This window comes from Jaculus jaculus, chromosome 22 (genome assembly GCF_020740685.1).
Source record: "Jaculus jaculus isolate mJacJac1 chromosome 22, mJacJac1.mat.Y.cur, whole genome shotgun sequence".
Classification (NCBI taxonomy): domain Eukaryota; kingdom Metazoa; phylum Chordata; class Mammalia; order Rodentia; family Dipodidae; genus Jaculus; species Jaculus jaculus.
Genome location: NC_059123.1, coordinates 12,245,682 through 12,269,224, shown reverse-complemented (window position 1 = coordinate 12,269,224; position 23,543 = coordinate 12,245,682). Strand labels below are relative to the sequence as shown.

The window sequence follows — 23,543 nt, the reverse complement described above, 5'->3', positions numbered from 1 at the left end:
CATGGCCTCAACCAAGAATAGGTCACTGTTTCACCTTCTCCCAGAGGCACCTTGCGAAACCTGGTTGAATTAGAGCAAATGGAATGGAGGAGCTGGGGGAAGGCTGGTGTGAGGGATCTCTAAAGAAACATGCCTTCAATGACAGTCCACGTTTCTCTCCCCACTCTTAAAAAGCCAGGTTATTTCATGAATAATATTCAAATTAAATCCTATGCCAACCAAGAAAATAAGCCTTAAAGTGCAGGCATATAAAGTAATCATTAGTGATGAATGGTGCTGTAATTGAAGTTATAAAAGCTTTAAAATAAGAAAAATTACAATTAAAATAGTAAGTGGTTTTAGTCTGGTGGCTAGCTGATGCTGGAATGAGCGGCTGTGTGCAATGTCTAGGTGAACTGCTGTGTGGGGGACAGCCGCTATGGCACCAGGCCACTCAGAGTACCCATCTGTCATAACTAGTGATTTTTGGTACATTAAACTTCTCAGATGTTTTTAACCATTAGACTGATACTATCCCAAAGAGTCCAAAAGATCACTTTTTACTGCTTAATTGCTAAGGTGTATCCTGACTTGATATTTAGGCAACTTGTCAGTACAACTTCTACAATCCAAGCCAGAGATTCTCCTATCACCAGCATTCAGAACGACAGCTGAGCTGTCAAACATCCTAACTGTGACCAGCCAGGCAGACTGGGAAAGGCAGATGCCAGAGCATGCATAATGCTTGCAGGCAAAAAGAACAAAAACAAGAGGGTCTTATAAAATCAGTATAATTCAAATCAGTTACTGTAATTAAGTTACAAACACGAGAAGACGTTCACAGTGACAGGAAATTCCATCTGTCTTTCTCCATTAATCTGTCTTCCAGGTTTAGAGAGTAAGACACTGTACTTCCTCCAGGTTTGCGTTTCTTTTCCTGCTTCTAAATTATTTAATTATTTTAATTATTTATTTGCAAGGATAGAGGAGGAAGAAAGAGAGAGAGGGGGTTGGGGGAGGGGAGATGGGCACAGCAGGGCCTCTTGTCCCTGAAAATGAACTCCAGGCACGCATGGCACTTTGTGGTTCCGACTTTACATGGGGATTCGAGCATGGGCAATCAATCGAGCATTGCAGTCCAGCGCCTGTAACCACAGAGCCATCTCTCCAGCCCCAGGTTCAGCTTTTCCCTCTGTGTACTCATTTTGCAGGTATCAGATCCACCACTGAACTTGTTCTGCTCAATGGCACCTCCTAAGACTTCTCCGAAGTTCTGTGGGGAGAAGCCTCTCTGTAATGGTCTTCAGTGCAGAACGCCAATGGTAGGGCGTGGGCTGAGCAATAGAATCCAGGAGGCTTTGGATGAAAGATCCTGTTCAGTATGTAAGTGAATTGGCCCGCTTCTGTCTGGAATTTACACTAGAAAATATGAGGAAATTGGCAGAGAGATGTAGAAAATGACAGGCAGTGATGAGCAGAGCAGGAGGTCTGTGTTTCCATTGGAAACCACACAGGTCCTGTTGGTTTCCAGAGTTGGTTGGTTATGTTTTGAATCTGCATTTATCTTTTATCCTACAGATAGCAGCTAGACGCCCTGGCTTTTATAAGCAAACTGTCTCTCCAATGCAGGTATTTTTCTTTTCAGTGTGGAGTTTTTTCCTTTGCTTCCTGCTAGCTTCATTTTTAGCTGGAGAGCAGTTTCCTGAACCACAGAATCTGTGTGGCAGGCCAAGGGGATGAGTGAGAATAGATGGAGCTTTTCTTCCTGTCTTGCGCTTGGAGCAGGAAGTGGATGAGGGGAAGGCACTGTGTGTAGGTGGGAGGGGAGGTGGGCGGTGAGGCGCAGTCTGTGGAGGAGTTCATCTCTTTCTAAGGACAGCTAACCCGAGCTCCGGAGTGATTGAAATTTCTGAAATAGCTGGTTTGGACGGGGTTTAATGGATGGTTTCCTTTGTTGCCTAGCAGTGGGCTCTGCGGATATTCAATGAGAGAATCGGCTTGCAGAGCAATAAGTCCCAATTCCCTTCAATGATGCTCAGCTGTACAGGGACCAGAAGGGAGTTAGGGAAGCAGAGAAAGAGAGACTGATAGTGGTGTGCAAACCTCTCTCTATTCTCTCTCTCCCCCTGCGTACAATGTATCTTTGAATGCCACACAGCAGGAAGTATCCTCTGAGACACTCCTGACCGTTCTTGACTTTGTGTGGACCTCCCCAGGACAAGGCAGCAATTCTGCACCACTCAGAACACTTAGGGAGACAGGCAAGGCATCTTGTTTCCCTTTCAAGTTCAAGTTTCCTTTCGAGTGAGCTTCAGAGGGCGCTGTTCTGATGCTAGAAGTGAAAGGTGGACGGAGACCCTCGGGTGTTCTCATCTCTGACGGCTTAGGGCTCAGACATGCGCCACAGCTGTGACCTCAGTAGTGGGGAGTGGCTGCGTTTTCTTGTCAGGTCTTTATCTTTATTTATTTATTTATGTAGCTTAGTAGTTATGTCAGAATAAGCAGTGGCATACAACCCCTTTAGATTGTCAGAACAAAGATAAGAAGTAGAACGAATTTAAGTGTACTTGGATTTTGTCTCTCAAATACTATATGATATATTTAATACTGTGTGTGTGTGTGTGTGTGTGTGTGTGTGTGTGTGTGTGTGTGTGTTTGGTTGAATCTTCATCAAAGCACAAAATACCCATGATGGATCCATTACAGAACTTGATTTCTTTTTTGTTTAAATTATTAAATTCTTAATTTCTGAAATCCATGTGATCTGTCAGAGAGCAACTCAAGAGAACAATACCATTTACACAGAGAAAAAAATGCACTTGAATGTTACTGTCTGTGAGATTCATGACCACAAATTTCACTAAACATGAGTTGAAAATACTTTTGAAAAAAAAATTAAAACTTCATCTATGCTGAGCATGGATGGATTTTCCCTTCTTGTCATGGTTCCCTAATCTGCGTAATGTCACAAGGGCTGGAGAGATGGTCTAGCAGTTAAGGTGCTTGCCTGCAAAGCTTAAGGACCCAGGTTTGATTCTGCAAGACCAACATAAACCGGATGCACATGGCGGTGCACAGGCCTGGAGATTTTTGCAGTGGCTAGAGGCCCTGGTACACCCATTCTTTCCATCTTTTCTTCTCTCTTTAATCAATCAATCAACAAAAGTAAGTATAAAAATATAATATCACAACTACTTGCATATCAATTACATTGCATTAGACTTCATAAGTAATTTGAAGTATACAGGAGGATGTCAGACCATGACATTTTACCTAAGGACCTTGAGTATTTTTGGATGCTGGTATCCTTGGGAAACTCTGGAACAAATACATTATCGGTAGTCTTTCTGCATGTACTTTCTAACTTTTATTTCAAGCATAAGGTCAAAGTTGCATTATCATATTCACATAGATATTTTTGTAATAGATATAATTAGCATAGATATTTTATAAGCCAGTTCTATTCACTGTTGAAGGACTTACCTGCAAAATAATATCTTTTAGGAATTTTAAACATGCAAATAAGAGATCACAGAAATCCGTTTTGAATGCTGAATAACCACAGGCACACATAATGGCATTTCTTGTCCCTCTTTACCAAGCCCTTCGTTGTACTGGATGGAATATGGGGTAGGCAAGGTCCTCACCTCTTGATTGGTGCCAACCAGAGAGCCCACAGAATAACGGAACAGACAAGCTACATGTGCATTAAATAGTATGTAGGAAATAAAGACATGCCAGTGAAACTTGAGGATAAAATATATTAATGACACAGGTTTTTGGAGGTGAAGGGAGAGTGGGCTTCCAGGGGATCTCTCTGAAAAGAAAAGTACTGAAGGAGCGGCAAGGCCCCGGGAATGAGCAGAAGAGAAGACAGAGGGGTGTGGAAAGCTGAGGAGGCACTGGGCATGCGTCTCTAGGCGATTTCCCAAAGATGGCAATCACAGCAGATCTGGAACCAGACACTCAGGGCATCCCTGGTGACAGCACAGAGATAATCGCTCCATGAAGGGGCGTCTGTATCTGCTGAGGTTTGGGGTGTTCGGGACATGAGGGAGGATTAGTGTCTGAGGAAGGGTGAAGAGTATATTTTGGTCAAACTGTAGCCGAACAGATTATGAAGCACCTTTGTAGAAACTAGGGTCTGGCTCATGAAGCAGCAGGTATCTGAGACCCTACACAAGAAGCAGGGTGCGTGGAGCCAAGGCTCTTGATTGAGACCCTGTATTCTACAGACTCCAAGTGGTGCAGACTGTTGCTTGAAACCCCATATTCTGGAATCTGACCATCAAAATTTGACCTACGGATAAAGCTCCTACCAGCTATGGTTTCTGGTCATTTGTCTCACTTATTTGGGGCCTCAATTTTCTAATCTAAAGGTGTTGGGCTAGAAGGATGGCTTAGCAATTAAGATGTTTGTCTGAAAATCCAAAAGACCTAGGTTCGTTTCCCCAGGGCCCACTTAAGCCAGATGCACAAGGGGGCACACACGCCTGGAGTTCGTTTGCAGTGGCTGGAGCCCTGGTGGGCCCATTCTCTTGCTCTCCCTCCCTCTCTTTCCCTGTCAAATAAATAAATAAATAAATAATATTTTAAAGCTGTAGATCAAAATATTGTTTCCTCAATGGGTTATCATGTAAGTAAGGACATTATTTCTGAAAACCCTGGAGCAGGTCCTGACACATAGGAGAACTGCATTCCATGCTAGCTATTATTAAATGTCGTCCATATATTTAGTAGTGAATGTTTAAATCATTATTTTCTCTTAATAGGACTTATTTCACATTAAGATATTCTTAGAAATGGGAATATGTTTTGTACTTGAGAGACATTGATGTCATTGACCAGTATAATTAATGAAGATGAAATGTAAGACAGCATGTAATTCGGTAATAAATTAAGCAATACCAGAAAAGATGGCTCGTTCAGTAGAATTACGGCAGGGAAGGTCAGAGGGCCCCGAATTACCGGGCTTGCGCATTATGCACCAGTTGTCTGGCGTACCAGGGCTGGGTAGGAAACTTACGATTCTGCACATGAACTAAGTTGACAAAGTAGGATTGATGGTGACATTATGAAATAATCTGCCCCCAAAAGGAGCAGTTTGGAGAAAAACATAAGTGGTGGGTACTGCTCCACACAGACAGTGGAATTAGCAGGATCTAGGAAGTGAGGGAGGAAATGGTGAGCCAGGAGCCTCATTAAACACTGGAACGATGCATCCTGGCTTACAAAACCAGATGTCTTTTAAGTCTGCCACGGAGAACCAGTCCCTTTCTCTAAAATGGCCCTGCACAAATGTAGCAGGAAATCGAATTAGCAGAACAGACCACGTAACACGAGCAAGTTTGTGGATTGGCCTGGCAGAGGTATGCCCATGGGTGGCTCACTGCTCCCAGGCTGCAGGCGGAGATCTGCTCCCATTCACTCACGCCCTGATGAAGTTGAATTGCATGAAGCAAAGTCAGTCTTATTCAGAAGCGTGTGCTTTACAGATCTGGGTGTGTCAGGTGTCGGGGAGACAAGAGTGGGAACTCTCACAGAAGATGCCTGCTTTGAGTTTTTCCTTGGCCAGGGCCCAAAAGGCCTTTTCCATTCAATCAATGTACAGCCGTGTGTGTGTGTGTGTGTGTGTGTGTGTGTGTGTGTGTGTGTGTGTGTGTGTTCTGCATGGTAAGGATGGGACGATCAGTGGAATGAAGGGAAGGAGCTCTATCCAGAGGGATCCACTCCTGAAAGGAATAATTTGTTGGGAGCTGTTTTGGCACCATTCAAATCCACTCAAACTGGACAGAGTTAATAAGACCTGGGTGGATGGCCTTAGTAAATGAATAAACTCTTCCTGGTATGTTCCCAGGAGCTGCCTTTGGCTACTCAGACATCCAGAATCTGCTCTCCTGATAGAAGACTGTGAGTCTCCTCCAAGTGTACACCGCCATTGGTTGAGGTAACCTGGGAGTTTCTTGGCTTTGACAGCCAGGGTCTATCTACTCTGCCTACTCCTAACTTCAAGCTGGTGTGTTTGGCCACAGACAGTTGTCAATATTTATGATTTTTTTAAAAATTTATTTTATTTACTTATTTGAGATAGAGAAAAAGAGAGAGAGAGTGAATGAGCACACCAGGGCCTCTAGGCACTGCAGACAAATTCCACATGCATGTGGCATCTGGTGAATCTGGCTTACGTGGAACCTGGGGAATTGAACCCGAGTCTTTTGGCTTTGCAGGCAAGCGCCTTAACTGCTAAGCCATCTTCCCAACTCTATGACTTTTTAAATTAAATATAAAAACACTTATTTGAAGGTGGGCATGGTGGCATATGCCTTTAATCCCAGCACTCAGGAGGCAGATGTAGGAGGATTGCCATGAGGTTGAGGCCACCCTGAGATGACACAGTGAATTCCAGGCCAGCCTGGGCTAGAGTGAGACCCTACCTCGGACAGGAAAAAAACCAAAAAAACAAAACCTTATTTGAGAGGTGGTTGTAACTTTTTTGAGACACGACCTCACCCTGGAGCCAGGTTGGTTTAGAATAAACTATGTCCCCCATGTTTGCTTTGAACTCATGAGAATCATCCTGCCTTGGCCTCCTAAATGCTGAGGACATTTTTTATTACTAAAGGGTAATGTGCCAATCTTCCTTAATAAATTTCTAATGGCAGATTTTATTTTAAACCGAGTAGGTAGCAGGGAGGTTTTATTGGTCCCCCTAAATAGGGTCTCTGCCTGGGGTTCCATAATATCCTAAAGTTTCCAGTTTTGACTCCTGGAAAATCTCTGACACAAAAAAATTAGAAGATCCCAACCTTAGTTCTGGTTCTTTTTCTAGTTTCTTCTGCTCATGGGCAAGACCCTTAGCTCTTTATATCTGCATCTTCTCTTCTGAATGTTTGTTGTCTGCATCAGTATAGCTAACTTCGGCTGACTGAAGTTCTGTCATTACTTATCGTCCACGATGGCAGCCTTCCCGTTGCGATTCATTGCAGACCTCCCTGAGACAAGCAATGTTCTCTGAGGGTACAGAAGACATTCTTGTGAAATATCGTGGTACCCCTGAAATGAGGGACATTCCTCACTGTGCATTCTAGAAAGGGGAGGGAAAAAGGAAAGCCCAGGAGAGGTTTAATTTTATCCTTTGTTCTCCTCACACCTACATTCCATTTTCATGAGAAAATAATCAGGCTGGGAAGATGGTTCAGTGGATGAAGCGCTTGCCACACAGGTGTGAGGACTGGGGTGTGGATCCCTAGCGTCCACGTGCGTGTTGGGCGGGGCTTGGAGACTGCCATCCCAGTACTTGAGAGGCAGAAGCAGAAATGGGGCAAGCTGGCTTAGCTATCTGAACTAGTCAAATTGGCAAGCTCTGGGTTTTAGTGAGAGACCCTGGCTCCTCAGTCTTAGTAAGTACGAAGGGTGGTGAGAGATGTCACAAAACACTTGAGGTCAACCTCTGACCTCCACACACATGCACACACATGTATATGCCCCACACATGTATACCCACATCCATGTGAATATCCATACACATATGCACACACACCACACACATGTAACACATGCACAAGCAAAATTATCTGTGTACATAAACTTCTGGTTGAAAATATTGGAATGATTAGAAAATTAGACTGAAATAGGATTCACTATTAACAGCCACAGGAAAGAAAGGGTTCTATATTTCTCTACTTAAGCTTTTGACTAGGATAATGACAGCTGACACTTATTGGCTAGCCAAAATCGGCTAGGAATTATGTTGTCCATTCAGAAGGAGATGTTCGGAGGGGTCTTACATTATAAAATGCACTGCCCTTTGGACAATGGTTTGAAGTCTAATTGATATTCACTTGTTCTGCCCAGATACTTGCCTTGATGTACACCTGTGTTTTCCCAAACTTGCTTAATAAAGAAATAGATTAAAAGCAGAAGGCAGTCACAGGTCTTTGACCAAATATCTCAATATTTGTATTGTCTTACAGTTGAAAGCAGTGGGTATATTTTTCATCATAAATCATTTTCTCCAAATTGTTTCTCTGGACATAGTTCAAGTAGGACAACCAATTCATTTATGTCAGACCTCGCTCTTTTCAATGACCTCATATTGAGCAATCTGCTGGATGAAGAAACTGGTTAGCAAATAGTGGCACGCTCCAGCAACCCTGGTGCCGGCCGCCGCTAGGCACGTGTGTGTGTTTCTGTTCTTTGAAAATGAAGACGCATGTCCGAGATGGCAGCCTCAGAGAAATGACTGCTGAATCTGCAATCACCTTAGCGGTAGACTGTGCATCTGCCAAATGTGTACACACACACACACACACACACACACACACACACCAGAGCCCATCTTACTTGGTGAAGTGACTTGTTGCCTCTATATCTGTGTCTTGTGGACGAAGATTATTATAAACATATTTCAGGTCTTCAATTCCTCTTAGTTCTGGAAATCCTGCGTGTCGCATCTTTATACCAACACAACCCCAAATCAAAAAGAAGAGACAAAAGATACAGATAAAAACTTACTGATAGGTAGATATACAAGCATGTATTTTCAGCTTATAGTCATGAGTGCAAATCAGTTTCTTCCTTTAAACCTATTCTATGTAGCACCCCATGAAACCATAAAAAGAACCACTGCTGTTGGCAAAGTGCCCACACATTAATAATTCCTTCATGGTCTCCTCATGAACTAGTAAGGTAAGAATGACAATGTTCCTCTTCCCATGGCAGAATTTCTGAAACCATCACTTGAAATCAGTGATTTTAATCCTGTTAAGTCACAATTTTCTCTCATCTAAAGGAATACAAAATAACCCAACATGATCTGGCAGAATCAAATACATGACACAGCATTACACAAAAATCATATGATAAAGTTTGAAAGAAGACAAGTTTAGCTGGGTGTGGTGGCACACACCTTTAATCCCAGCACTCAGGAGGCAGAGGTACAAGGATTGCTGTGACTTTAAAGGCAGCCTTAGACTATATAGTAAATTCTAGGTCAACCTGGGCTAGAGTGAGTTCCTAGCTCAAAGAAAAAAAAAAAAGACAAGTTTAATTTCCACAAAATTGAGTAACATGTCCATGTCAAATGTTGCCCAAGAATGCAATATAAAAGTCACCTTTCTGGTTCTTAATGCTTTGTTCTTTTATCAGTTCACGACTCATTCTATATGAACACAATTTTATCTGGGTAAGCAGTGACTATGTATTGAATATTACTAAAGTAATGAAAATTAAATATAAAATTTACAGGTAATTTTCTGCTAATTGATACAAATATTTATTTATATTGTACTGTACAGTAAAGGAATATTATCTTCAGTTGTAGACAAAACAATTTAACAATATATTACTTATTTATTTGCAAGCAGGGAGAGAATGAGAGAGAGGGGAAATGGGCATGCTAGGGCCTCTTGCCAATACAAATGAACTCCAGATGCATATGCCATTTGGTGCATCTGACTTATGTGGGTACTGGACATCTAACTTGGGGCATCATATTCTGCAAGTGAGGGCCTTTAAATGCTGAGTCATGTTCCCAGCCCCAACGATTTTTTTTTTAAATTATTTATTTATTTGAGAGAGACAGACACAGAGAGAAAGACAGATAGAGGGAGAGAGAGAGAATGGGCGCGCCAGGGCTTCCAGCCTCTGCAAACGAACTCCAGACGCGTGCGCCCCCTTGTGCATCTGGCTAACGTGGGACCTGGGGAACCGAGCCTCGAACCGGGGTCCTTAGGCTTCACAGGCAAGAGCCTAACCACCAAGCCATCTCTCCAGCCCCCCAACGATTTTTTTGAGAAAAAAATATATCTGTGTAAGCAGTGGCTATATTTATTGAATATTAAAGCAATAAAAAATCAAGTATAAATTTTGCAGGGATTTTTCTGCTAATCTTTAGGAGGATTAGTTTATATTACACTATAGAATGAAGAGTTATTATTATTTCCAGTTATAGACAAAATTTTTTGAGAAAAACTTGATAGTTTTGAAATAAATTTAAACTTTGCCAAGAAAGAGAAAGAACAAGAGGAGGAGGAGGAGGATGAAGAAGAGGACAGGAAATAGTAGAATGTAGCAGTTGCCAGTATTCTATGTCTAAGGTAATGTATTTTCTCATCTCAAGAAGAGAAAACCTTCAGTGAGAAGTGACTTTAACAATAAAGGATGGGACGGTCAACTGTTGCGGCCTATGGGTGAAGTCGTAATTGAGTCGATGACATTCAAGAGAATCACGTAATCATGAAACTGTTCTCTTTCTCTTTGTCCTTCATGCCGAGGGACATACATACAGAAGAGGGCAGTGTGTCTTCAGTGCACTCACAAGAAGCAGCTCAGGAAGACTTTCTAGAACCCAGACATCCTGTGACTGTGTGAAAGCAGACAGGGTCGGGCATTTTAGCAATATTAAAATTTTGTGTCGTGCCCTAAAGTCAAGAGAACAATGGCGAAGTGTATCCACATGTAAAAGACCTGATTTGTGTTTTGGAAAGATCACTATGTATGAATGAAAAATTATCAGGAGGCTGGACTAGGAATTGGTTTGCGATGGAGCCATTACAGGGTTTCAGGTCTGTGTGGGAAACAGAGCTGAGAAAACCTGAGTGATGAGAGGAGGTACTGAGAGATGAAAGGCGCGCAGCACGCACAGTTGCAACGTGGACTTGGGAGCCGTTCACACGCGGAGGGTAACGGAAGCCCAGCACACGCCCCGCTGCTCCTGGTGACCCCTCAGCTGCCTCTCCTCTCAACAACCCCTAGCCTCTCCAGTTCAGGCATTTAACTTTCAGCAGATTCTCGTTTGTAAGTCTGGCCTTCAGGTTTTGATTGATATATCTGTATTTACAAGGCCTCCATTGCCCAACTAACCAGAAATTCATGTGTGATTCCCTTTCTTTTCATTTTCATCAAGAGTTACTTAATTCTATCAAAAACACCTCACCAGGGTGCTGTATTCATTGATTTCTTTCTTTCTTTCTTTCTTTTTTTTTTCTCGAGGTAGGGTCTCACTCTAGCCCAGTCTGATTTGGAATTCACTATGGAGTCTCTGGCCTCGAACTCATGGTGATCCACCTACCTCTGCCTCCTGAGTGCTGGGACCACACTCAGCTTCATTCTTATTTTTGCTTTGCAATTATTATCCTGGTTCATATCATCATTTGCTTAGATTTCTGGAATAGCTTCTTTACTCCTTGTGCTTAATTTATTAACTTCTTATTTGTCTGCTTAAAACCCAAGTAAAACGGTGGCACTTTCTCCACTATGGACAAATAGATTTTTTGTTTCTCAAGTGCCCATGCCCTAAAGAATAAAATCTTCATTCTGGTCATAAATACCTTTCATAATATAATATGAGACTTGCCGCTTCCATATTACCTTGTGCAGAGGTCTTCAATCAGGACCACACTGGGTAATGATATTCGCCTCTGTTTCCAACACATGTCATATTCATGCTCTTTAAAACATCACACATATGTGTTTTCTCTTGGCCAAAGACGTCTTTCTTTCATCTCCTTTGTATCTACTGGCAACCCTTCTTAAGATTCAGCTTAAACACTTCTTCCTCTGCAAAGTGCTATGTCTTGGTGAGGTTTATGGATTTATGGATTTTTTGTACAACTGCTCAGGTCTCGGTTGCACTTCTTTCCAGTACTGACTCACAGCTCCTGCTGTGCTCTGTTCACGGAGTGACTTCTTACATTGGATTTTAACTTCCTTGTGAACAGAGACTCAACTTTGACTCAACGTTGAGCTGTTTGTATTGCTTAGCATGGCTCTTTATAAGAGTCAAGAGTGAGTTAATGAGTGTCTGCTGAATAATGATCACATGGTTGATTGAATAAATAAATAAATGAAGGGAGACATAGCTAATGCTATTAGGCTTTTTAAAAAGCCACTACTAGCAAATCCAATATTGACACTAAAACTTGACAAAAACCAGCCAAAGGGAGGGTTATTCCCTACAGCAAGTAGAACCTAGATTTGACATATGTTATCTCTGCACGTAGAGTTCTGCATAGTGATTGAGACAGCCCATATGAGCATCCATTCACTAAAGAACAGACTTAAGGGCTGGAGAGATGACTTAGTGGATAAGGCATTTATGTGCAAAGCCAAAGGACCCAGGTTTGACTCTCCAGGACCCACGTTACCCAGAGGCACAAGGTGGTGCATGTGTCTAGTGCTCATGTGCAGCATGGCTGCAGGCCTGGCACACCCACATTCATATCCTCTCCCTCCCTCTCTCTCAAATAAAGAAAAAAATATCGTTCAAAATAACAGACTTCGTCTCTAGGGTCTGAAATGGGGTCTAATTTCTATGAACACTCTGAATCCATACTGGCTTGGTCAAGATGTATCAGGCATTTTCTAGAGGGCGGTGTGCTGTGCTTATTCCTTCCTCTACTGAAATCACACTCACGCACTAGCATACACGTGCACACGCACATGCACATGCACACACACATATGTACACACACACGCAAGCACACCCACATGTGCACACACACATGCTTGCACGTACACACACATGTGTATGCACACATACACACGCATGCTTCAGCAGTTAAGTGCAGACGAAGCCAAAGCAGATGAGCCTAGCTTCCTCCTCATGTGGCTGACAAGGTAGCAAAGACCCAAGCTCACCCGCCACGTGCTGATTTCTGGTACAAGAAGCTTCGGGTCCTGTAACTCTCAGCGCCACACAGTAGGGCCGCCCCTCGCTGGCTCCATTCAGCCAGGGGCATTTCCTGACTCCCTGCGCTGTGTTCCCGTTGCCTGTCTCTTTTCTCAAGTGCACGGGTAAGTGTAAGTGCAATACTGGGGAACAGGGAGGGCATGGGGGATAGGCAAGTATGAACAGACTCATATAATGACTATGTCAGCCATTTGCTATTATTAGTATTTAATCGAGAGAGAGAGAGAGAGAGAGAGAGAGATAATGGCACACCAGGGCCTCTAGCTACTGCAAATGAACTCCAGACACATGCGCCCCCTTGTGTACCTGGCTTACATGGTTCCTGGGGAATCGAACCAAGGTCCTTTGGCTTTGCAGGCAAGAGCCTTAACTGCTAAGCCACCTCTCCAGCCCCACGTCTGTCACTTTTAAAGGACAAGGGAAATGTGTTGGTTCCTATTGCATACTCCTGTTACTAAGTCAAAATCGATTTTGATAGCTTTGCTTAGGGAAGCAGCATCTTCCATTTCTAACATAGAGAAGCTAGAAAGATGTCTGCTGGGAAATATCTGATATAATAATGGGTATGATAAACATTTGAAAGTGGGTGAATGGTCCCTGTGTTCTTTGGGAGTCTTCTATAACAGTTGATATTGATTTTTTTTTTTTTTTTTAATGAGGGAAAAGCTGGGCAGATGCAGGCTTTTCTGCTAGTGTGCTCAGCTAGTAATGCTCCTGGGTCTCCTGCAGATGTGGCTTTTAAGGCAAGACAGGAATTACATAGATTATTTTGTTCCCCTGATCTTCCTAGAGGAAAGAAAAGCACTGTCGATATCTGAAAACTAGACACGTTCTGCTGAGGATTTGTAATTAACTCCTCAGTGAACTCACCAAACGCCAAAGCTTTAAAATCTTGGATATTGACCATTCACAGAACTCTGAATTGAAGGCCCATGCCAAGTCTTTCTCCAGTTGTAACTTGGTCATGGTGCAATAAAACAGTGAACTATTTCTAAAGACAGGAACATAAGCATGAGTTTAAGACAGAATGGAAGGAAAGAGTGGTTCTTCTCAAGCAAGATAAGATAATACAAAGGGGGTTGCCTCAAAAACTATTCACAAAGTTATTGGTAGACTTTTTTCTCCTATTTAGTAAAATTGAACATGTGAGCTACATTGTCCAAGGGCTGATAGGGTTTTAGGCCAGACAAAGAAGGACATGCCTATAATCCCAGCACTCAGGAGGGTGGGGCAAAAGATTTCAAGTTCCAGGTTACTCTAACTCCAAACACTTAAAAAAAAAAAAATTGATGTTATAGATTCCATTCAAAATAACTAGAGGGCTGGAGAGATGGCTTAGTGGTCGAGGTGCTTGCCTGCAAAGCTAAAGGACCCAAGTTTGATTCCCAAGGACCCACGTATGAACATATAGAAAATGGACTTTCACAGGGCTGAGAGATGGCAGAACAGTTAAGGCACTTGCCTGGGAAGTCCAAGGTTTGATGCCCCAGTAGCCAGGTAAGCTAGATACACAAGGCAGTGCATGCAGTGGTTCAGGCCCTGACACACATGTTCTCACATAAATAAATAAATAAATAAAAATACATATTATTTTAAAAAAGAAAATGGGGCCAGAGAGATGGTTTAGCAGTAAGGCACTTGTCTATGAAGCCTGAGGACCCACATTCAACTCTTCAGGTCCCACAGAAGCCAGATGCAAAGGTGACACAGTGCACAAGGTCACACGTGTGTGCAAGGTAGTGCACACATGTGTGCAAGGTAGCACACGTCCGGACCTCCACTGCAGTGGCTGAGTGGCAGGAGGTTCTGGAATGTCAATTCTCTTTCTCTCTCATTAAAAAAAAGAAAATGAACTTTCACAGATTTAAAGTCTGTTTTAATTTTATAAGGAGGTTTTTAAATTTAAAAAAATTATGAGAGAGAGAGCAAGAATTGTTACACCAGGGCCTCAGCCACTGAAACCGAACTCCAGATGCTTGCGCCACCTAGTGGGCATGTGCGACCTTGTGCTTGCCTCATCTTTGTGATTCTGGCTTATGTGGGATCTGGAGAGTAGAGCATGGGTCCTTAGTCTTCGCAGGCAAGCGCCTTAACCACTAAGCCTTCTCTCCAGTCCTATAAGGAGCTTTAATTAGAGAGCATGTGGTGCTGAAACCTTCATGCATTGCTTTATTTAAAGCGTGAGTGGGTGAAAAGTAGAGAACTGGGAGGTAAGTGATGGAAAGCCAAGGCAGTAACGCACTATTGTCGTGCATGCATTTGCCAATGGGGTACACACTGCTTCAATGGGGTACACACTGCTTCAATGGGGTACACACTGCTTCAATGGGGTACACACTGCTTCAGTGGGGTACACACTGCTTCAATGGGGTACACACTGCTTCAAAGAGCTATTTCAAAGTTGGCAGGAGTCTAAATCTGAGGTTGTATGCTTACTCTGAATGAGTGTCCTAGAAATGAACATCCTCCATTGACAAGGTTTTTAGTTTAAAACTAAAACTTGATTTAATTAAAACAAAGGCAGAGTTCTGCCTTTACACACAAGAAAGGTCAAATAGTTGATTTTAACATTTGTATGAAAATCTATCTCAAAATGTGATCAACACACCATCCCTCTACTTCATTTTATAAAGTATTTTATTTTTATTTATTTATTTAAGAGATAGAAAGATGGAGAGAGAGAGAGAGAAAGAGAGAGAGAGAGAGAGGGAGGGAGGGAGGGAGGGAGGGAGGGAAAGAGAGAGAGAATGGGCTCACCAGGGCATTGAGTCACTGCAAATGAACTCCACACGCATGTGCCTCCTTGTGCATCTGCTTACGTGGGTCCTTGGGAATCAAACTTGGGTCTTTTAGCTTTGCAGTCAAGCACCTCAACCACAAAGCCATCTTTCCAGCCCTCTACTTATTTTGAATGGAATCTATTACATCAAATTTTTAAAAATTTTTTGTTTATTTTTATTTATTTATTTGAGAGTGACAGACAGAGGGAGAAAGAGAGAGGAGAGTAGGCATGCCAGGGCTTCCAGCCACTGCAAACGAACTCCAGATGCATGCACCCTTGTGCATCTGGCTGATGTGGGACCTGAAGAATTGAACCTGGGTCCTTAGGCTTTGCAGGCATGTGCCTTAACCACTAAGCAATCTCTCCAGTCCAATTTTTTTTTTAAATGTTTGGAGTCAGAGTAACCTGGAACCTGAAATCTTTTGCCCCAGCCTCCTGAGTGCTGGGATTATAGGCATGTACCTCTTTGTTTGGCCTAAAACCCTATCAGCTCTTTGACAATGTAGCTCACATGTTTAAATTTACTAAATAAGAGAAAAAAGTCTACCAATAACTTTGTGAATAGTTTTTGAGGCAACCCCCTTTGTATTATCTTATCTTGCTTGATTATTTGTGTTATGTGAGAAGTAGTTTAAACTATATCCAACTATATTTTTGTTCTCTGCTTTTAATTTTGCAATGTCTGTGTCAGGTTAAGCAGCTATTAGAATTTGTAACTACTCCTTTTATGCACTCATTTGTAGCATTGTAAACATTTACAAATGACAGGCACCTCAATTACTCTTATATGTAAATTTTATTTTCCTTACTTAATTTTCATTAAAACTCTAGATCTTATATGCTACTGTATCAGTTAGTTTCTGGCATATCATTCGCACTCAAGAGCTCTAGTGGATTAATGAGCTAGGTCTTGGTAAAGTCTATCATGCTAGATTCAAAGGGGACATTAGGATTGATACTGCCTAGATGTTTATTATATAAATAAAGCCAAGTTCACAGATGTACTCTTTGTAGAGTTTCCTTTGGGCTGTGGACTCAGTTTGATATCAGTTTAAGGAATTCCACAACTGCAATACGGTCTAGTGGAATGGAGCGCCAGACTGCAGATCTGACAATCCATCAGAAAGCAAGCACGGGCGTTCCAGAGATGGTCAGAGTCACACAATCTAGTTTATAGTAGAAGAGACCGAAGTGTTGATGTATGAAAGATATGTTTATAATATGTATCCATCCTCATTTTCTTCCAAGGCTCGGAGGATAGAATGTGATGTTGTTTCAAAGTTAAAGCCAGAGTCCAAGTCAAGATTTTTTTTTAAATTTTTGTTTGTTTGTTTATTTTTATTTATTTGAGAGTGACAGACAGAGAGAAGGAGGTAGAGAGAGACAGACAGAGAATGGGCACGCCAGGGCATCCAGCCACTGCAAGCGAACTCCAGACGCGTGCGCCCCCTTGTGCACCTGGCTAACGTGGGTCCTGGGGAATCGAGCCTCAAACCGGGGTCCTTGGGCTTCACAGGCAAGCGCTTAACCGCTAAGCCATCTCTCCAGCCCCCATTGCAACAAAGTCAATGTGTATGCAGTACTGTCAAGTACAACTTATTTTCTTGTTATGATGGAAGTTTTCATACATGTGCATTCCAGTGTCATGCCACTATCCATATGTGTCTGTCGAACACTTGAAATGTGATTAGTGAGGGCTGGGGTGTGGCTCAGTGGAAGGCACTTGCTTGCGCTATGCAAAGCCTTGGGTTCAATCTTCAGTAGCATAGTAGCTACTTTCTCCTTGCTGGGGCAAAACGCATGGACAGAAGCATCCTAGGGAAGGGAAAGGTTTGTTTCTGGCTTCGGGTCTTGAGGGTAAGGTTTACAATGGCAGGGAGAACATGGCAGGAGCAGACAGCTGGGCATCATAGCTTCACATCAGCGGTCAGCAAGAGTAAGCCCAGCGTGGCCGGCAGGGGTGGGTGGTAACAGCCACAGCCCTTGTCCAGCGATGTGATGCCGTTCTCCCAGCACGGTGCCACCTTACAAGGCCTCACAACCTTCCCAGTGCACTAGTGGGGGCGGGGGGGCTCTGCATCCCAACACATGAGGCTATGTGGGGGGGGGGTTACATTCAAATTGCTACAGTACCAAAACAATGCAAATGTGGAAAAGTCACTAGTGAAACTGAGGAACTAATTTTTTAACATTTCACTTATTTATTTACTTGAGAGAGGGAGAGACAGAGGGAGCAGAAGGAGAGAGAGAGAGAGAGAGAGAGAGAATCGGTTTGCCAGGGCCTCCTAACCATTGCAAATGAACTCCAGATGCATGTGCCACCCTGTGCATCTGGCTTTACATGAGTACTGGGGGATTGAACCTGGGCTCTTTGGCTTTGCAAGCAAGCACCTTAACTGCTAAGCCATCTCTCAATTCATCAACCCTGAATTTTTAAATAACATATGACTGTAAGATATCCTGTTGGGTGGTATTCTTTTAAATTAAAAAAAGATCTTGTATAATGATATTAATTAATTGAATTCAACTACATGGTGGGCACTGTTTTAAGATCTTTGTGTTAACTGTGAGCATTTTTATGAAATTAAATCAAATAACACCTTATTACATACAAAGCATTCATTAGTAGATCACTTATTCACCAAGTCTATAAGATGGTGATGTGAGACAAATGGGAGCTGAGGAATGTGGACCTGTGCCCTGCAACCAAAATGTATCATACAGTGCTCAAAACCAGGGAGGCCTTCCACCAAGTTGTGTTTAGATTTTTTATTTATTTATTTATTTAAGAGTGACAGAAAGAAGGAGGCAGAGAGAGAGAGCAAGAGAAAGAATGGGCACACCAGGGCTTCCAGCCACTGCAAATGAACTCCAGATGCTTGAGTCCCTTGTGTATCTGGCTAATGTGGGTCCTGGGGAATCGAGCCTTGAACCAGGGTCCTTTGACTTCACAGGCAAGCACTTAACCACTAAGCCATCTCTTCAGCCCCTAACCACCAAGTCTGTGACTTTAACAACTATTTAGCAGAATAATTATCATCTGAAAGCTCTAAGGCAGTTACTTATTTAGGTATTTGAAGGAGGGGGAAGAAAGAGGCAGAGTGTGTGAGTGAGCAAGTGAGAGAGAGAGAGAGAGAGAGAGAGAGAGAGAGAGAGAATGGGCATGCCAGGGCCTCCAGACACTGCAAACGATCAACAGACGCATGTGCCAACTTGTGCATCTGGCTTACATGGTTAGTGGGGAATTGAACCTGGATCCCCAGGCTTCTCAGGCAGGCACCTTAACCTGTAAGCCATCTCTCCAGCCCTAAACCAGTTATTTTTGATTGATTCCAAACCCCATACTGATGTACCAGTGGTATGCTCCTGTCTTACGCAGTGATGCAATGAGTGCTGTGGGTGTCTGCTCTCAAAGGTAGCACCACAGCTTTTCCCCAGAAGGTACTTCAAGCTCCTGTTAGCCCAGTGTATCTATGTCTCTGTGGCATGGGAGAGTGGAATGAAACACTGGATTTCCCTTCTTGGCTAAAAGGACCATGGCTCAATAGTCCTGGTATATACTACTAATATACTCTAGTCCAGTTGTTACCAAGTCAGCTTACATTTTATTGCGCGTGTGCGCGTGTGAGTGTGTGTGTGTGTGTGTGTGTGTGTGTGTGTGTGTGTGTGTGGTGTCATGCACGTATGTATGTGTTTTCATATGCTTGTGGGTACACATGCATGTGTTTGTGCATGTGGGGTCAGAGGTCATAGTTAGGTGTTTTACTCAATCACTTTCCACCTTATATATTGAGACAGAGTCTCTTTTTAAAAATATTTTATTTGCGTATTTATTTGAGAGCTAACTAGCTATATGGATAGAGAGAGAGGGAGGGAGGCAGATAGAAAGAATGAGAGTGCCAGGGCCTCAAGCCACTTCAAACCAGCTCCAGCAACCTGCACCACCTTGTGCATCTTGCTTTCATGGGTAGTGGAGAATCGAACCTGGGTTCTTAGGCTTCACAGGCAAACTCCTTAACTGCTAAGCCATCACTCCAACCCAAGACAGGGTCTCCTAAAGAAGCCAGAGCACACTGATTTAGCTAGTGTAGTTAGCCTGGTCATCCACCCGTCTCTGCCCTCTTAGCGCTGGGCTTATGGGTGCACAGGACTCTACTCAGCATGCCCGGGCGTGCTGGGGCTCTCACTGAGGCCCTCACACCTGTGTAGCAAACGCACGGACAGAGCCACCTTCCTTGCAAGCCTCCCCTTTACATTTTTTTTTAAATATTTATTTATTTATTTATTTGAGAGAGACAGACACAGAGCTTCACAAGCGCTTAACCGCTAAGCCATCTCTCCAGCCCCCCTTTACATTTTTTTGACTCTTAATCTGAAAAAAAAAAAAAGGCATATGCTCAAAAGTAGAAATTGGGATTGGGATCTGGGAATGGTCGACATCATAAACTGGTGAGATGCTTGCATGAGACAGGATTTTAAAGGCATTATTGAAAAATCCTAATGTATAGTACAATTTAAGATGCCGTCTTTACAATGGCTTCCCTTGAACCTTAGTCAAAATTCACTTCTGGATGAGCTCTGGAAGTGTCAATATTGTTGTGATAGCAATGTCTGGGACAATAGCTATGAGCAAACATATTAAATTGTCAAGGATTGTGTTTATAAACTGGATCATGGAGCTCTCTAATTATTCACTGCTTTCTGTTTTGAATAGCTCTTTGGGGCAACTCCAAGACATTAGCAAAAATAGACTACCAAAAGAGACATGAAGAAAGCTTCTTGTTTTTTCTGTTTCTCCAAGGGACTTACCATTTCTAGAAGGTTTAAGAGGAGCTGGCTGTGTTTTCTGACGATGTTATACGCTCTGCAGCAGAGCTCCACAAAATCTTGGAAATGCTGTGGGTTTCTCCCTCCTTCCGTGATGAAGTATTCCATTTCTGAAGTGAAAATAAAAGGGGCTCGATCCCTATAAACCAGACAAACAAATAAAATTTCCGTCATAAGGAGGAGAAATGGTTTGTAGGCAATTGTAGCAACTATTTATTTCCTGTTGAATTTTCTCATTCTTTTCTCGCTATCCCAATGGGCAAATCTCCCCCATTGTCAGGTAATGGAAAGACTCATCGTGGAGGGCTTTGAAGAACTGGGCTGTGTCACGGCAAAATGCACTAAGTGTTCTCTTATAGCAGTCTGTATGGGCTCAAGTGTTTAACTCCAACTTTTATTAGAAAGAATGTATCTACTAAAACTCCAAGGCCCAGGTAATGATGAAAGCAATGCCTATGTAAAGTCTTTACAGAATATGGATTCACTGATGAACCTTGCAATGCTGGAGCAGGTCACGTGTTTGACCTCTGAGTAGTTCTCAAACTATTTTTCTTTTACTTTAAGGAAAAGAAAGATTAACAAAGTTTGTGTAAAAGCTAAGACACTGTAACAATTCTTTTAGAAGTAATCTAAACACAAAAAAGAGCTACCAACTTACTATCACATAGGCTTAAGGAAGGGGTCTGCTAACCGTATTTCACACCACACGTAACTCAGTTGAAACGCTGACTACACGGGAAGCACACAGCAGATCATGTTATTATGTGAGCAATACCGCCCCCTGTAGTCTCAGGATGGACAAACAGGCCCCGTGTTCCTAACTTTTGTCAGTTTTTTCTCATGTAGTGTTAGCACTTAGAACCCCCCTTTGTACACATAAAGACTTACATTGGGGTATGAGAGATGGCTTAGTGGGTAAGGCGTTTGCCTGAAAAGCCTTATGACACAGATTCAGTTCCTCGGTACCCACATAATGCCAAGTGCACCAAGAGGTGCATGCATCTGGAGTGTGCTTGCAGAAGCTGGAGGCCCTGGCATACCCACTCTTTGTCAGTCTCTCTGCTTGAAAATAAATAAATAAACTTTAAAAAAAGACATTGGACACATGGATGATAGGATGCAATTTTTATATCAACATTTCTAGGGTCTTCTAGGTACATTTGAAATGGGAAGAGAGTTTTGGGTAAAAAGGGAATGAAATAAGGCATGTTTCAAATTTGAGCCTGGCAGCCTGGATACAAATAAGGTTAGATCAAGTCACAGTTGACGAGAGTCACAGTATTCATGGGGACTCTTTTTAAAAACAAAGAATACTGTTTCAATTTAATAATACATTTTAATAAAAATATAGTAGAGTTGGAAATGGCAAACAGCTGTCTTATTCATAGAAACTTCAAACCAGAAAGTTCATGTAGCCATTTCCTGGCAGATCTGGGGAAGTGAGCTCTGGTTTCAGGGAAACATCTTAAGAAATTTTCAGCTATTTTTGGTTGTGGTTTACTAAGTTTGTTTTTAAGTTTTAATTTTTATTTATTTTTCACTATTTCAAACTTGTACATTGATCTTATCCTCCCCAATTGCCCTCTATGAAGCTGGGCATGGTGATTTCAGTGAAATGGTTACAAGCAAGTCAGCTCAGATTTCCTGTGACGATCAACTGGGAACATGGGCAGAAATGTCTGGTTCCTGGAGAGGGCCATGCACTGTGAGCTGCTACCATTACAGGAAGGTTGCATGCTCAGGGCCCCCGCTGCAGGGCCCGTTGTCCAGGCTTCAAATTTGGGTTCTGCCCCATCTTGACCTTGGGAAGACACGTTTCTTCTCTATTCCTTAATCTCCTTCTCTATAAAATGGAAAGGGAGAGCTGAAGACATGGCTTAGTGGTTACCATGCTTTCCCATAAAGCCAAAAGACCCAGGTTTGATTCTCCAGTTACCATGTAGGCCATATGCACAAGGTGGTGTATGTATCTGGAGTTCATTTGCAGTGACTAGAGACCACAGACACCCATTTCCCTCTTTCAATAAATAAATAAATAAATAAAATGGTGATGAAGTCATTTGACCCGTGATACTGCTGAGAGCATTAATAACTAAATCATGAAAAAGTATTTATAACATATTCCTCCACACAGCATGCACTCAATAAATATTAAATTTCACTGTTAGTTCTCAAATAAGCAAATGGACTTTCAGAGCTGAAACGTTTCATAGCTAAATCTCTCTGTTGTGTAATTCAAAATGTCCTTGGTTAATCACGTTTATTTATTTAACTTATATACTTATCGTTAATTTTTAAGTAATTTTTATTTATTTGTGTATAGGGACGGGTGCCTTGGTGAACAGATGTCAGCGGATAGCCTCAAGGTCTGTTTGCTGTGCTTCCATCTTTTGTGAGACAGCCTTTTGCCCATGATCTGCCCATTCCGCTGGCTCTGCCTCCCGTTTTCTCCCTGTGTGCATTAGGCATACAGATGTATGTATCACTTTACATCTGGCTTTGCTTTCTGTTCTGGGAAGGGTTGAACTTTATCCCCAGGCTCTAGAAGGAAGCATCTTTAACCACTGAGCGACCTCCTGAGCCCCAGTAAATTCCATTCTAACTGCGAGAGCTCACTCCCTCCACGCCCTTCCACGTAATCTGCTATAAGGCCTTCCGTGGATTTTCAACATGCATCACTCGCCCTGCACTTGTCATAGTTGCCTACGTCTCAGCAGACCTTCAGCAATGTCTCCCACACCTTCTATAATCAGAAACAAAGCTCCATTTACATGTTAGCAGCTTACGAAGGTGCTGTTTCGATACCTTGTACTATGTTCACTGCATAGTCAAATGCTCTACCAATGAGCTGTACCCCATGTACAATGTTGACTGTGAACAGAACTGTGGAAATGGTGTGAGAAAAGTTAAGTGTTCCTGGATATCTCTGCTCTAATACAATGAACATAATTTTTCCTCTAAAGTAGGGAACAAATTCAAGTCCTCTCACGTTTCCTTTTTAAAATATTATTTATTTATTTGCAGAGAGAGAGGGGGTGGGAGAGAGAGAGAAAGAACAAGCTAATAGGTGTACCAGGGCCTCTAGGCACTGCAAACGAATTCCAGACAAATGTGCTACTGGCTTTTGTTGGGGAATTGAGCCCTGGTTGTTAGGCTTTGTAGGCAAGCATATTGACTGCTGCACCATCTCTCCATTCCTCCTCTCACATGTCTATGCTTCCCATCTTACTAGCCCGTAAGGTAGAGCTCACCCCTCCCCCCCCT

General features: G+C 42.6%; 1 protein-coding gene across 1 annotated transcript in view; it reads right to left on the bottom strand.

The window, feature by feature from the left end:
• Pik3c2g (phosphatidylinositol-4-phosphate 3-kinase catalytic subunit type 2 gamma) overlaps window positions 1-23,543 on the bottom strand; it is a 336,855-nt gene that overhangs the window by 59,794 nt on the left and 253,518 nt on the right. Inside the window, exons 24-26 of the mRNA XM_045139435.1 lie at window positions 20,262-20,418; window positions 8,323-8,432; window positions 6,923-7,063 (exon numbers count right to left, since the gene is read on the bottom strand). Of these exons, the coding sequence (XP_044995370.1) occupies window positions 6,923-7,063; window positions 8,323-8,432; window positions 20,262-20,418 (408 nt within the window). The remainder of the gene's footprint in view (window positions 1-6,922; window positions 7,064-8,322; window positions 8,433-20,261; window positions 20,419-23,543) is intronic.